This window comes from Muscardinus avellanarius (genome assembly GCF_963383645.1).
Source record: "Muscardinus avellanarius genome assembly, chromosome: 5".
In the NCBI taxonomy this organism is placed as follows: domain Eukaryota; kingdom Metazoa; phylum Chordata; class Mammalia; order Rodentia; family Gliridae; genus Muscardinus; species Muscardinus avellanarius.
This window is the reverse complement of record NC_137790.1, coordinates 116,690,944-116,706,252: the sequence shown is the minus strand read 5'-3', so window position 1 is coordinate 116,706,252 and position 15,309 is coordinate 116,690,944. Positions and strand designations below refer to the sequence as shown.

The 15,309-nt window shown below is 40.9% G+C and overlaps 1 protein-coding gene across 3 annotated transcripts in view; it reads right to left on the bottom strand.

Moving 5' to 3' along the window:
- The window catches only part of MED12L (mediator complex subunit 12L), a gene marked incomplete at both ends in the record, with an annotated part of 383,094 nt that overhangs the window by 67,205 nt on the left and 300,580 nt on the right, over positions 1–15,309 (bottom strand). For all 3 annotated transcript variants that reach the window (XM_080695435.1, XM_080695436.1, XM_080695437.1), the window contains 4 exons: positions 6,825–6,956; positions 9,616–9,779; positions 11,506–11,649; positions 12,267–12,385. In XM_080695435.1, the coding sequence (XP_080551561.1) occupies positions 6,825–6,956; positions 9,616–9,779; positions 11,506–11,649; positions 12,267–12,385 (559 nt within the window). The remainder of the gene's footprint in view (positions 1–6,824; positions 6,957–9,615; positions 9,780–11,505; positions 11,650–12,266; positions 12,386–15,309) is intronic.

The following is a 15,309-nucleotide window of genomic DNA, read 5'->3' as shown; positions in this document are numbered from 1 at the left end:
CATCTCTTCACACCTACTTATTGTAGGTAGAAAATCCATATTAAAATTCACCACCTTCTCTATTCAAGAGCTTTATATTGTGATAGGAAGTCTTGTTGATTTTTTTTTTTCAGATTACATTTTTGTCAGCAAATGTATTTATGGTTAAGGTGACATATGGCGTTTTTTGGTAACCCCATATTCTTACGCACTAACATAAGCAGTAGCCAGAAATGAGTCCCTTAAAAATGAAAAGGTACAGCTGGGCATGGTGGCGCACGCTTGTAATCCCAGTACTTGGGAGGCTGAAACAGGAGTATTGTGCTTTGTGGACAGACTCAGCTACTTAGTGAGGTCCTCTGTAACTCAGTGAAAACCTCTTTCAAAAGAAAGAATAAAAAATAGGGCTGAGGTGTAGTTCCCATTTCAGAAGTAGAATGACCCTGAGTTAAGAGGTAGAATAACCCTGAGTTCCATACCCAGCACTGAAAAGAAGAAGGAGGGGGAGGAGGAGGAGGAGAAGGAGGAGGAGAAAACAAGGTGGCCAGATATGGCAGCTCATGTCTGTAATCCCAGCATTTGGGAGGAAGAGACAGGAAGATCACAGGTTCATGGCCAGCCTCAGGAACTTAGTGAGACCCTTGGCAACTTGGTGAGACCCTGCTTCAAAATAAAAAAATAAAATAGGGCTGGGGTTTTAGCTCAGAGGTAGAACACCACTGGGTTCCATCCCCAATATAATACACACAAAAAAAGATAAGAAAAATAAAAGATCATACAAACTCTTTACTTCTGCAACAGCTTTAAGAAGACAAATTGTTTAGCTCAGTATTTACTAAATGTAGCTTCAGTCCTCTGCTGTCAGAATAAGTTCTAGGGTGTTAAAAATATAGATTTCTGGGCCTTGCTGTACATAGATCAAACCTGTATGTTCAACAAGCTCTCAAAACTAAATCCAGTGCCAAAGAATGATTGGGAGGCACTGGTCCAACCAGGAGGATTAAACTCACCCACTAACTGGCAGTCATTACAATCTTCCACATTCCTACCAGCTATTACTGAGAGCTGTATGTTTGTAATTTAGAATCGTGACATTTTCAAAATGATTCCCATGCAGAGCACGATTTTGAAATCTTCTAATCCCAATACTCAGGAGACCGAGATAGGAGGATCGCAGGTTGAAAAACAACCTCAGCAACTTAGCGAGGTTCTCAGCAACTTACAGAGACCTTGTTTCAAAACAAAATAAATAAATAAAATAAAATAAAATAGGGCTGGGAGTATAGTTTGGAGGTAGAATGTCCCTGGAAATAATGTCCAGTACAAGGAGAAAAAAAAAAGGCTTTGGCCATTTTATGGGTTAGTGTTAGGGTTGCAATTAGGGTTAGGTTTAGGGTTAGAATTGCAATTATGGTTAGTGTGAGGGTTATGGTTTGGGCTACAATTAGGGTTAGGGTTAGGGATAGGGTGGCAATTAGGGTTAGGTTTAGGGTTAGGGTTAGGGTTTCATTTTGGGTTAGGGTTGGGGTTAGGGTTTTATTTAGGGTTAGGGTTAGGATTCCAATTAGGATTAGAGTTAGAGTTTGGGTTGCAATTAGGGTTAGGGTGCCACTGTTTCTTTATTTTCTTTTCTTTCTTTTCTTTTTTTAATTACTAAAGATTGAGACCAGAGGCATTCTACCTTTGAGCTACACCCCAGGCCTTTCACTTTTTGCTTAAAACAGGGTCTCACTAAGTTGCCAAGAATGATCTTGACCTGTGATCCTCCTGTCTCCTCCTTCCTAGTACTGGGATTATGGGCTTGCACCTGTAATCTCCCAGAGCTTTTAATTATCTCTATTTTTATATCTATTTAATCTATTATATATCTATATCTATTTAGTTATATCTGCTTTAATTATCTCTATTTTTCCTGTCTTACTCTTGCCATACTTTCTGATGGACTTTTATTTAGTCTTAATAATTTTTAATAATTCTTCTTTTGTTTCACTTCCCCACTAAAAATGAAACATAAACTTTATTCTTATTTATTATTATTATTATTATTTATTATTAGGGTCCTCTCCCTAATATCATATCCCTGGTCTCCTCTGCCTCCTGAGACCCTTATGTGTTTAATAAAATGGACTTCTGCAAGTCTTGGAATGTTACCTCTTTTTGATTCAACTTCCACTCAATTCTACCACTTTCTCCGAATGTCTTAAGAAGCCTAAACAAGTCTTCTTTTCTTTTTGATTTTTCTGAGCCCACTCTGCTTTGCCTCCATCATGCAGATGTCTCCTGAGCACCTCTGTGCACTGGGATTGCACCATTTTTCTGACCTCTGTTGCTCTTGGGATGGTTCCGTTTCTCACCCTTCCTTTCTAGGCTTCCTGCCTCATTTACCGCGGTCTTTCTAGATGAGCGTCTATGTTTTAACAACATGTTGGCAGCCGACGAGACTGCTCTCTGCTCCTTCCCCGCAGCTGCCTACGCATGGGGGATCAAGCCAACAACTCCGGACGTCTCTCTCCTGCAGCTGCACATAGCAGGAAAGTCTGGTAGAGTAATGAAATCAACACCCGGCTTGAGGCCAGGAAGACCTGCACTCAAATCTAAGCTCCACGCTGTATAAGTGTGATCAGAAACGGCCATTTCTTGGCAGGGAAATTCACTTCTAGCCCTTGGGCTGGAGACTTTGGTGGGAATTTCCCGTCCAGAGCAGGGTATGGCGCAGAGGCTCAACAGAGGGCGACTGGTCAGTGCTACAGTCGCCAGTGTTCCTCTCCCACAACTCTGAGGGTCATGCGCTTATGGTGCATTAGTAGGCTGATAGAAATAGCTCTGCACATGCAGCTTGCTGGTCCTCTCTCTACTAATTCCAATCTACAAATAGAGCCTTGACTTCCAAGAAGCCAGGCGTGGTGGTGTGCACACCTGCAACCCTAGCTACTCCGGAGCCTGGAGTTCAGAGAATGCTGACTATAGGGATTTGAGACCAGTCTGGGCAACAGAGTGAGATCTTGTATCAAAAAGGAAAGAAGAGACGGGCGTGGTGGCGCACGCTTGTAATCCCTGTGCTTGGGAGGCTGAGACAGGAGGATCGCGCAGGTTCGAAGCCAGCCTCAGCTGGCTTAAGAGACCCTGTTTCCAAATAAAATATAAAATAGGTTTGGGAGTGTAGCCCGGAGGTAGAAGACCCCTGGGTTCCATCCCCGGTACCAATAAATAAATAAATAAATAAATAAATAAATAAATAAATAAATAAATAAATAAATAAAATTTAAAAAGCCAGGCGTGGTGGTGCATGTTTGTAATCCCAGCATTCAGGAGGCTGAGACCAGAGTATCGCGTTTCATGGACAGCCTCGGCTACTTAGTGAGGCCCTCTGCAACTCAGTGAAACCCTGTTTCAAAATAAAGAATAAAAAATAGGGCAGAGGTTGTAGCTCAGAGGTTGAATGCCCCTGGGTTCCATTCCCAGAACCACAAAATAAAAGGAAAGGAAAGAAGGAAGGAAGGAAAAGAAAAGAAAAGAAAGGGAGAAAAAAAGATAGCCCAAGAAAACTGCATTTGCCTTTCTTTTCTGGCGGGGGGGAGAAGGGTGCGAGAAGCTTCAGAAAGTGTGCTCCTGACCCGGGAGTGACCCTTAGAAGCCCCTCTGTCCACTGCTGGATCCTAAATTTTGACACACACACACCATGCACATTCTTGACTTAACTCATTCTACCAATCAGTCTTGTAATGCAAAGCGGCCAGGGTTAAATATGCATTTTGGGGTGGTCTCGGGAAGTTCACTCTGAAAGACCAGGCTGTTGTGAGCACCACCGTGTGGATGAGACATCCCTCTAGAAAATCTAAGCTGAACCTGAAAGCTCTGCGTAGAGTTACAGAAGAAAATGAACTATTTTTCCTCCTAGCACAGCACCTCTGTGGGAAGGGGGCTTCCTAAGACTCACTGGAATATTTTGCCAAGAATTATTTTACTTAATGCATTAGGTGGTAATATATTCTTATATATTTTTTCTTTTTTAGTATTATTAAAAATAAGACTGGAGCCGGGCGTGGTGGAGCACGCTTGTAATCCCCGCGCTTGGGAGGCTGAGACAGGAGGATTGCACGGGTTCGAAGCCAGCCTCAGCTATGTAGTGAGGCTCTCAGCAACTCAGTGAGACCCTGTTTCCAAATAAAGTATAAAATAGGTCTGGGAGTATATCCTGGAGGTAGAAAGCCTCTGGGTTCCACCCCAGTACCACCAAAAAAATAAATAAATAAGTAAAAATAAGACTGGGGCAGCGTATACATCCTTCGTTCAACAGCAGAGCCTACAAATTAGTCAAAGCGCCATCTTCGTAGTGAATCCTAAGCGCTGCACACTCTTTGAGGTGCTGAGATGAGCCATGAAGAAAACAGGAAGATTCTGTTCTCATGAATCTTAAAGCCCAGGGAGGAGCCAGACCACAGACAAATACATAGTGTATTAGAAGCAACAAAGATCAAGATTCAGAGATGGCCTGGGGGCCAGGGGGGGCACTATTTACAGTAAGGAGGTCAGTGAGGCAGAGGCAATGTGGAGGAGCAGGGAGCAAATGTGGAAAAGTACCACAAGCAGCCTGAGAGCACGTGCAAAGGCCCAGGGGCAGCAGGGCGACAAGGTCTTAGTGCTTGAAGACCAGGAAGGAGGTCCAGGGACAAGAGGAAAAGAAATGCAAAAGAAGATGAGTTGCTGAAGGCTAGGTGAGGTCTTTGGATTTCATAGTGTGTAGATGAGACACCACAGGAAATGCCTGCTTTACAAGGATGAGCCATTGGCCACGAGGCTCAGGACAGTCCAGGATTCAAGCAGGAACAACAGTTACCATAACCCTGTGATGGCCCAAGATGGAGATGGCCACGGAGGGAGGGTCAGAGATGTCAGGGTGTGGTCAGGTTCTAGATGCACTTGGAAGGCCGGGCACACAGCAAGTAGAGAGGGTCGGAAAGCAAAGAAAACCTTAGCAGGTCTCTCTTCCCTTATTCCAGGATTGCCTAGCTCCTGGATTCCAAATTTCTTCTGTTGGATTCTACCTTCTTCTACTCTCTTCTCACTTACTATCAATTATGTAAAATTACTTTCTAACTCCCAGGCCACCTGTGGAGGTAGGGTGTACTAAGACACTGAGAGCTGACGGGGAGCTGGAGATGTCTCTTGAAATAGGTGGCCCAGGAAGCAGGGATGCAGGTGACATCAGCCTGCAAGGAGCTCTGAGCAAATGCTCCAAGTGGCCCGGAGGCCAGGCGACAGTCACAGCATCTTCTCTCCGCTTTATCTCAAAATTGCAATCACAGCTAAACAAACAAACAAACAGTGTTTTGAAATAGGACGTTATAGCTACAGAAAAAGGCAAGTCAATGGGAATTCTGGGTCAAGGGAGTGAGAAAGTGCAATTATCTTTTATGGAAATAGAATTTTCCGAATGCTAAACCTAAAACATTTCTTGAGTGGTAAGATTTCTTGAAAGTACCTGGTAATGATAGCATTTATAAAGTTTAAGAGAGCAAGAAGGAGCCAGGTGTCGTGGCACACACCTAAAATCTCAATACTTAGCAGGTCAAGACAGGAGGATTGCAGGTTTGATATGATACCAGCCTCAGAAATTTAGCGAGACCCTGTTTTCAACATTAAAAAATAAAAAGGGCTGAGGATGTAGCCGAGAGGTAGAATGCTCTGGGTTCATTCCTCAGTAACACACGTGCGCGTGTGCGCGCGCACACACACACACACACACACAAAGCAAGTAGGTGAACTGCAGATTTTGCGGTATCTTCTTATAATAACTACAGTATATGTACTAAGTTGAATCTAAATCCAGTAAAACTGGTAACAAAATGTAGGTTGTAATACACATAATGTATGTTGATTTAATGTTATTTGATGAAAACAGTGGTTACTTTTTAAAAAACTTCTTCACATTTGAAAATAGACTAAGAGTAAATGGTTTTTCATGAGAGTAAAAATTATAAAAACAGCTTAAGAAAGCTGTGAAAGAGTGAGAGGTACCCTAAAACTTTTGATTAGTCACTGGGAAACAAATTTTATGTATGTATGTATGTATGTATTTATTTATTTATTTAGTAGTACTGGGGGTGGAACCCAGGGGCTTTTCTACCTCTAGGCTACACTCCCAGACCTATTTTATAGTTTATTTGGAAACAGGGTCTCACTAAGTTGCTGAGAGCCTCACTAAGTAGCTGAGGCTGGCTTCGAACCTGTGCGATGCTCCTGTCTCAGCCTCCCAAGCGCTGGGATTACAAGCATGCACCACCACACCCAGCGAAAAAAATATTTTTTGAAGAGCTACCCAAGTAGCTCTTCAAAAGTCAGATCAAGAAATAGAGATATTAAATCCAGGAGGGATACGAATCCAGAAAACCTCAAAACACAGCTTTACTAAATCTTCAACTGATTCATGATTCAAACTAAATTTTAAATTCACAGTGGAAAGCTATACCGAGTGTCTACCATTCCTCCAATATGACTTATCAAAAACTTACTATACCTATAAAACTTACAGAGAACATAAAATCCTAAATTAAAAACCCCTTTAACCGTTGAAGACATAAAAGTAGTCCACGTTGGACAGTTTATGGTATAAAGTCATTTCCGTCTGGAGAGGGCCCTATACCAGCATACTGATACCATCTAACGGCCTGACTTCTCTTTGCCACTTTCTATTCAACAACAAATCCCGAGTAGACCAAAACTTACTGCCCAGCAGGAATAAATACTATTGGCTTTCATTATTAAGAAGGCTGGTGATATTGGTGGTATCACTGACAAACACAAGCATAGTCCTATTTCAGGTCTTTTGATTTTCCTCTACCCACCTGAAGAGGTCTCCAAATTTACTTCTGAGGTGACTGCAGGACACGTAGAGATCGTAGAGGTAGGCGAGGATGCATCTTTCGGGGGAAGAGCACTCGGAGGGGTTCACGACATGTTTCACCACACCGCACAACCTGAGGACGTGGAAACGAGAGGCAGGTTCTCATAATATGTTATCACCTGGCTGTTTTGAATAAGAATGTGTTCTTTTACATTTACATTTTACATTTTAATGTATTGCCCCATGTATTGCTTGGGCAGTCACCACTATAGCGAGCGGCATATGGAAATAGTAAAGGAAAAAAAAAATGAGAAATGTCATTGACCAGGAGAACGCAAAACATTGAAAGAAATTCCTCCACCCAGGTGAGCACTGTCTGTCTGAAGCTGCTTTTAGCATGATTTGATTTGGCATTAGGAATTTATGTGCTGCAAATATTCATAAGGTCATGTTTGATGCTAACTTTGTGATCATTTTGCTTGATCACACACGGTAAGGATGAGCCTTTTTCTCAACAGCTTGGGATTTTTTTTGTACTTCGGTGAATGAGTATCCTGGACCACAGGGAGCAAGTTTTTACTACCTGTGGAAAGTCAAGTTGAGGAAACGCTGTTGTACACTGGATACCTCTAAACAACTCTCAACAAATGTGTTTTTCCTTTAGTCACAGAATAATTCTCTCCCAAACAAAGATTCCTGCCATGTGCTGGGGAGGTAGCTCATGGCGGAGCACTCGCCCCTCATGCACAAAGCCCTGGGTCCCACCCCCAGCACCAAAAACGTGTCACAACTCACTGAAGTGGTTTCACGACCAACTAATGGATTCCCATGCATAGCTTTAAAAGCAAATAGTTGTGCGTTTTCTCTCCTATGTGGAAGCTAGATTGAAATTGGAGAAACCAAAAGAGACCTCACAGAGAGGAGCTGAGGCTCCAGTAGAGTGATGAAGCGGATTTAGAAGACAGAGGAGGGGAAACAAAGACAGAAAGAAGGGAACTGTAAATAATGTCTGTACATGAAGTTCCCAGTACCAATCTCAAGGGCATGTACGGGGAAGGGGGAAGTGGGTGGGATCCGGAAGGAAATACCCTGGGTGTTGTGCTACCAATCTGGACCTCGGGATGATGCATAATTACAATGCACCAATACAAGAATATATATAAAAAAACATGGTATAGCCGGGCGTGGTGGCGCACGCTTGTAATCCCCGTGCTTGGGAGGCGGAGACAGGAGGATCGCGCAGGTTGGAAGCCAGCCACGCTGGCTAAAGAGACCCTGTTTCCAAATATAAGAAAGTATAAAATAGGTCTGGGAGTGTAGCCCGGAGGTAGAAGGGCTTCCAGGAACCCCAGTACCACCAAAAGAAAGAAAGAAAGAAAGAAAGAAAGAAAGAAAGAAAGAAAGAAAGAAAGAAAGAAAGAAAGAAAGAAAGAAAGAAAGAAAGAAAAGTTACATAGCATGAATAAATTTCCAGGTAGAGTTTTGTTAGAATCTACAAGATTACATAAGCTTTATGATGGTGGGTACACAACCAAATACTTTATTTAAAAGGCCTCAGTCTCAATTTCTCGACCTGTAAAATGATACTAAAAATTCAATCCTTACAGCATCGTGGAGGGTTATAAAATAATTATGTGTTCCCTTAATTTTAAGATATATATTTTCTCATATTTTAAAGGGCCTAGGGGTTTCTGTATTTGTTTCCTAATTTGTGTGTACAATTTTTACATGGAAAACAACATTTCAACTTCACCTGAAAAGTTGCTATTTGACTGCTGCCACTTGAGGAGAAAAACATAAATTTGTACCAGACTAAAAAAGAGTTACTATGATACCAAAGAACTTTGTGATCATTTTGAACACAGAGGGAAAAATAGAGGCAGTTAAAAAAAAATATTTAAACAAGTAGCCCTAGGGGAAAGGGTGGGGAGTAGAAAAAAGGGAGCGGACGTAGGTTCCTGAGAGCTCAGTCTGCCTCTGTCCACTTTATCCTTGGTCTCTAGTAGGGATCTTAGGTTAACTCATTAGACCAACTTCACTAGTAATAGCAGAGTAAACTGTAGCTAATAATATATGCAAACCAAAAGAAAATAACAAAACGCATTTGTTCTAAGTTAGCTCTTGTCAAAATCACCATTGATTAATAAAAAAAAAAATCTGAAACTGATGATGAACCAAATTTCTGGAGAGTGTGTTCAAAGCTTATTTGGTGTTGGATTCTCCAAATAGAACTGAAATTACATCAACAGAGAAGCTACAAGTATTCATTATTTTCAGGATGCTGGGCAGCATGTATCATGCTGCTCTCTAAAAGGCCAGCTTTGTATGTTTACAAAACAGGGGACAAAAGGAAGGCAGGAAGGGAAGGAATAAGGAATCACAACTAAGAAGAACATACTTTGCCAGGCGTGGTAGTGCATGCTTGTAATCCCAGCATTTGGGAGGCTGAGACCGGAGGATCGTGGTTCGCAGACAGCCTCAGCTACATAGTGAGGCCCCGGCAACTTAGTGAGAACTTGTTTCAAAATAAAGAATAAAAAATAGGGCTGGGGGTGTAGCTCGGAGGTAGAATGCCCCTGGGTTCCATCCCCAGACCCACAAAAAAAAAAAAGAACATACTTTATTTTGTATCTCTGCCACTGTAAAATGTTCTCTGGCCAAATTCACCTTTTAAGTACATTTTTATGTAAAGAGACAGCAATGCTACTTTTCTCTTAGAGCCGCGATATCATTTCATCACAAATTACACATTTCCAGATTAGAAAAACAATAATGACACTTCGTATACCAACCCTTCAAACACCTGGGCTGTCTGATCGGGATTCAGAATCAGACAACTGTGGTACCGCCTGAGCACCGCCACGATGCAGACACACAGGCCCGTCGTGTAGCTGCCGGCCAGGCTGGAGGATTTGAGGAGCAGCTCGGCTTCCACCACACTCAGCTCATTTAGCAGCTGCAAGACAGGGAAGGAACAAAAGTGTAGGTGCCAACGACGTGCAGGAGAAACACTTCCACGAACCACGAGGACACCGTAACCGTGAACACTGCAGCCTCAGGAATCACAAACTAGTGGACTCAACTGCAGGTTTATTTTTAAGCTTGTACCAACTGATAGAGTTGTTTTCCTGCCTAGACCTCAGAGCACACACAATCAGGGAGTGCCCAGTGCTAGAAGAGTCATGGCAGCCCAAAGTGCTGGGCTAGATAACTCTGGAGACCACTCCCAAATTACAAGCTTGTCCTTTTCTCTTTCTTTTTAATAAAATAGAAATTGCACAGCTATTTTATTACCGATAAAGCTAATAATATTATATAAAGCAGAATAAGAATAGGAAGTAGAGTCTAAATGCTGTTCCCTAACAACACGAGGAGTAAATTAACTCAGCTGTGTATAAGAACTAGAGTTGAACGAATCAAATTATAAGGGATTTTTGTTTCAACCTAAAATATATTCCAATAGAGAGAGAAAATGGTTCAGCGTTCACTAAGCAAAATAACAAATGATGAAAAAACCCTTAAAACTCTCACATGAGTTTATTTTAATGAAAATAACTGTAATTAAAATATTGTTGATTAACTCAGAATGTATCAGTTATTAAAATATATACTAGGTCTTTAGATAGATTGCATTTATGCGTGGCAATTGGTTGCTTTTATTTTGTTGTATTCTATTTAATTTTTTTTGGTGTAGGGATTGGAACCCAACCACACGTCCAGGCCTTTTTTTTTTTTTTTTTTTGTGGTGCCGGGGATGGAAACCAGAGGCTTTCTACCTTTGGGCTACAATCCCAGACCTATTTTGTAGTTTTTTTTTTATTATTATTATTTGGAAAGAGGGTCTCACTAAGTTGCTGAGAGCCTCACTAAGTAGCTGATGCTGGCTTCGAACCTGCACAATCCTCCTGTCTCAGCCTCCCAAGCGCGGGGATTACAAGTGTGTGCCACCACGCCCGGCTCTGTTTTATTTTTTGAAATAGTGTTTTCTAGGTTCTTGAGGACCTTGCTAAGTTGCTGAGGTTGACCTTGAACCTGCAATCCTTCTGTCAAGCCTCACAAGTACTGGGATTACAGGTTTGCACCACCATGACTGGCTGATGGGGTGGTTACCAGAGGCCAGAGAGTGTGTGTGTATGGGGGGGGGGGTGGGGGGGGTTAAACGGTGGAAAGATGATCCATAGGCTCTAAGTTAGACAGGAGCAAGGCTTTGGGGCGCTATTGCACAGGAGTGACTATAGATAACAGATTAACAGCCCTACATTTCAAAATGCAATAAGAAAATATTTTGAAAATCTTCCCTATAAAGAAATGACCATGTGTGATAAGCCAGATATTTAACCTGGTATAAACATCACGTAACATACACATGTACTAAAATATTACAAGGTACCCCATATATATTAGTTTACATGGGTTTATGTATCAGATGAAAATAAATGTAAGCTGGACGTGGTGGCATAGGGCTGTAGTCCCTGCACTTGAGAGGCTGAGGCAGGAGGTATCACTTGACACCCGGAGACTAGTCTGGACTAAACAGTGAGACCCTGTCCCTCAAAAATAAAGTTTAAAAAAAAATCTAAAAATTAAAGGTAAATATTTTTGCTTAAAAAAATAAAATAAATTCCATGATGCCTGGTAGGTTTGCTTTCCCAAAAGGAAGGGACACCTAGCCTCTTCGCCACCTGTATCGCGAAGTCGATCAGCCCGTTGATGTTCAGTGCCGGCTCCATGAGATCAAAGATGAGCTGAACGTGGTGAGCCAGTGGAAGGTGGTAGGACGTTCCCGACGCGAAGCTGGTGATCTGCTCCAACACATTGTTAGAGATCTGGGCAAACAAAATGAGCATGGCCATATGACAGAGTCCAAGTCATTGTTTACTCAGAAAAGTTGCTTTAATTTTTCAACAAGACATGGAAATGTGCAGGTGTTTACATAAAGGTAAAACATATTCCCCAAGAACCCAAAACCACATGCAAATCAAATATCTTCCATGACATCAAAATTTACAGAAATATGACAAAGTGTAAGGATCCAGACTCTAGTGATACTTAAGACAGAACATCTATATATGTTAGTTAACTTTTGTTATCAATGGATTTGTAGAAGAAAACAGATTTGGTTTCTTCTCAGTTTCCTAATAATTTATTTCAATCATCAACACAGTTCTCCTTCATCAACAGTCAGTGATGATGTAAGCATTGCATTGGGGATTATTTTAAATAGCACTGATTATTATCATGGGGTAAAAATATTTACATAATAAAAACAAACTCTTCTGTGAAAGGAAACCTTGCACTTAAAGAGTTTGAGATGTTCCCACGTATGTTTATAAAAACAATTTATAAAGTTAATTAAGACTGGAATGATAGAGTGCATGATAGAAAGATTCTGCAGGGAATATGAATATTCCAAATGCACAACAGGACAGTGTCACGTGGTTACCTGAGATGTCACCTGGTGCTGATCAAAATAGGAAAGCAGCTGGAGTTTTGTGAACACAGTCTCCAGTGTCGGAAATGCTTCCTGCTTGTTCTTCCTGGCTTTCTGTCCTTCATCCCCGACTAAAGAGACACAAAACGGGTAGACAGGTTATTTTCCATTCAGTCAAAGATTTTTTTTTTTTTGGTGATACTGGGGTTCCTGGAAGCCCTTCTACCTCTGGGCTACACTCCCAGACCTATTTTATATTTTTATTTGGAAACAGGGTCTCTTAAGCCAGCGCGGCTGGCTTCTAACCAGCGCGATCTTCCTGTCTCCACCTCCCAAGCACGGGGATTACAAGCATGCACCACCATGCCCAGCTCAAAGACTTTTTTAATAAGTATATTTTACTGAAGTATAGGATATGCAGAGAAAGGTGTAGAAAATCTGTGGATGCCCACAAATATAGACCTTCATATAATGGAATTCAAGTCCATTATAGCATGGGGCTGTATTTCTATTTTCTGTATTTCTCTCTTTTTAATAAACTTCTTTAAATCTTCCAAAAAAAATAAATAAAAGATCAAACAATTGGCTGGGGGTGTAGCCCAGTGGTAGAACCCTGCTGGGTTCAACCCCCAATAGCACTACCAAAAGAAAAAAGGGGAAATAAAAGAGATGCAGTGCCATCGAAGGGGTCATGACCCTGGGGTCATTTAGGACACAAAATGTTCTCGGAATCAGTCTGATATGTTAAGAAAGGGGGGGGGTGGAGGGAGAGGGAGGAGGAGAGAGAGAGAGAGAGGGAGGGAGGGATGGCGGGCGAGCGAGCGCGCGCTAGAGAGAAACTTAAATGATTCCTAGCATTTATTTTGGGGGTAGCAAGGAATTAAATCACTCCACATTAGTTGGAAAGTGTTACGTTTTATCAATTTAGCATAGAGGAAGGAATTTTAATTTAATTTCCTTCAGAAATTCTAATTAAAAATAGAAGGAGCATTGCTTATTTCAAGGGAATTCTCACAGTTCTGACAGTAAGATTCAAAACTAAATTCAAGCCTGTTTTTAAGTATACTTAGTATATGTGCTTACAGAGACAAATCTAAAAACAAAATGGAAAAGGCTGGATTATATGATCTCTAAGGCCTTTCCAATATTAGGACTGTGGGTGGATAAAAGCCACCGGGACATGAGTTTCTCAGTTCACAACTGTCTTCTTATGTGGAAAAGTTAAATGTCAGAGAACAAATATTTTACAAATTAAACTACTAAAGAAACAAAAAATCAACTAAAGATATCTTGGGTCACGACATATGTACTGTTTAGAAAATGACACCAAGCCGGGCGTGGTGGCGCACGCTTGTAATCCCAGCATTCGGGAGGCTGAGACCTGGAGGATCGCGGTTCGCGGACAGCCTCAGCTACTTAGTGAGGCCCTCTGCAACTCAGTGAAACCCGGTTTCAAAATAAAGAATAAAAAATAGTGCAGGGGGTATATCTCAGAGGTCAAATGCCCTGGGTTCCATCCCCAGACCCGCAAAAAAAAAAAAAAAAAGAAAATGACACCAAAAGGAGACTTCACTTTCAAATAATTTTGTGTTTACTGAGCCAAACGTGTGCACACACACATACACACACACACAACAAAATAGGTTGCTATGTTGCAATTCCTTAAGACAAATGAAAGATACGGAGGCCAGAAAAACCCGAATTAAAAGGTGCTGAAGCAACATAAGTTAAATGTTTGAGCTACTTATGTCAATAACACCAAATGAAATGCAAAGAGTAAGAAGGAGAAAATTCATGACATCTACTTCTTTGTTCGTCTGTTCTCACGTGCATAAATTAATTACAGAACTTAGCCTCTAGCAGAGAGGCTCACATTTCAGGAGCTTGTTTAAAATATTTGAGTTTTTATTTTTTCGTTTATTAACAGCACTGATCCAAGGATGAAGAACTCATATTAATATTCTCACGTACAAAGTGCTTTAAGAGTGAAGTTAACGGATTAATTCTCCCTAGGACCAAAAACAAATAAATAAAAACAAGAAACCTGAGAAAATAGATCCAGCTAAGAAATCTCAAATGCACCTTTTTGTTTGTTTGTGCAAGAAAGCTCCATTTACCTACATAGAGCTGACTTACTAAAACTAAACTTACTAAAAATCCTAAAGCAAATAAAAGGACTGATTATATTCTTGGCAATTTACACCCACTTTCATAAGGATATAAGAAATTACCAATTCTTAATACAATAGTCTAATGATACTGACATGACAGGATAGTCATAATTATAGATTTTCCTTATCAATTTTATGTTAACTTGTTTTTGTAACATACAAAACAATACAAATATTGCTCTTTTGTTGCTTAATTTCCATTTTACTGATGTGTGTGTGTGGGGGGGGGGTAACTGGGGAATGAACCCAGCCCTATTTTTTATTCTTTATTTTCAAATAAGGTCTCATGAATTGCAGAAGGCCTAAGTAGCTGAGGCTGTCCGTGAACTGTGATCATCCTGTCTCAGCCTCCCAAATACTGGGATTATAAACGTGTGCCATGACACCCCAGCTCCCATTTTATTAAATTTTTAAGTCCTGAAAGTATTGGACTTTTAGACACTGATATGGTAAAATTCACTAATACTTGCAAAAGACACACAATTAACAAGATATATATATATATATATATGGACAGTCAAGGCAAAATGCAGAATCAAGCCTCAGTTTGTTCAACTGGAAACGCTACTGAAACTTTAGATTAGAAATTCTTCTAAGAAAGGCTAATGCCATGACACTCTTAACAGGCTGAGTCCTCAAAATCTTATTTTTGTGTGTTTTCAGAAGTCAAATAAATGCTAGTGCAAGCTATTTTCCTTTACTAGTTGTTAGATTACCAGGGAAAGGGGAGGGAACCTCATTTCCATTAATTTGAAGAACAACTGGCTAGTTCCTGGTTCATATACTAAGTTTTATATAGTCCTAGGAAATTAAAACTATTTATCGGAAGGCAATGTACCATGTTTCACGTTAATACCTTCCTCCTTCGGGACTTTTGTTTTCAA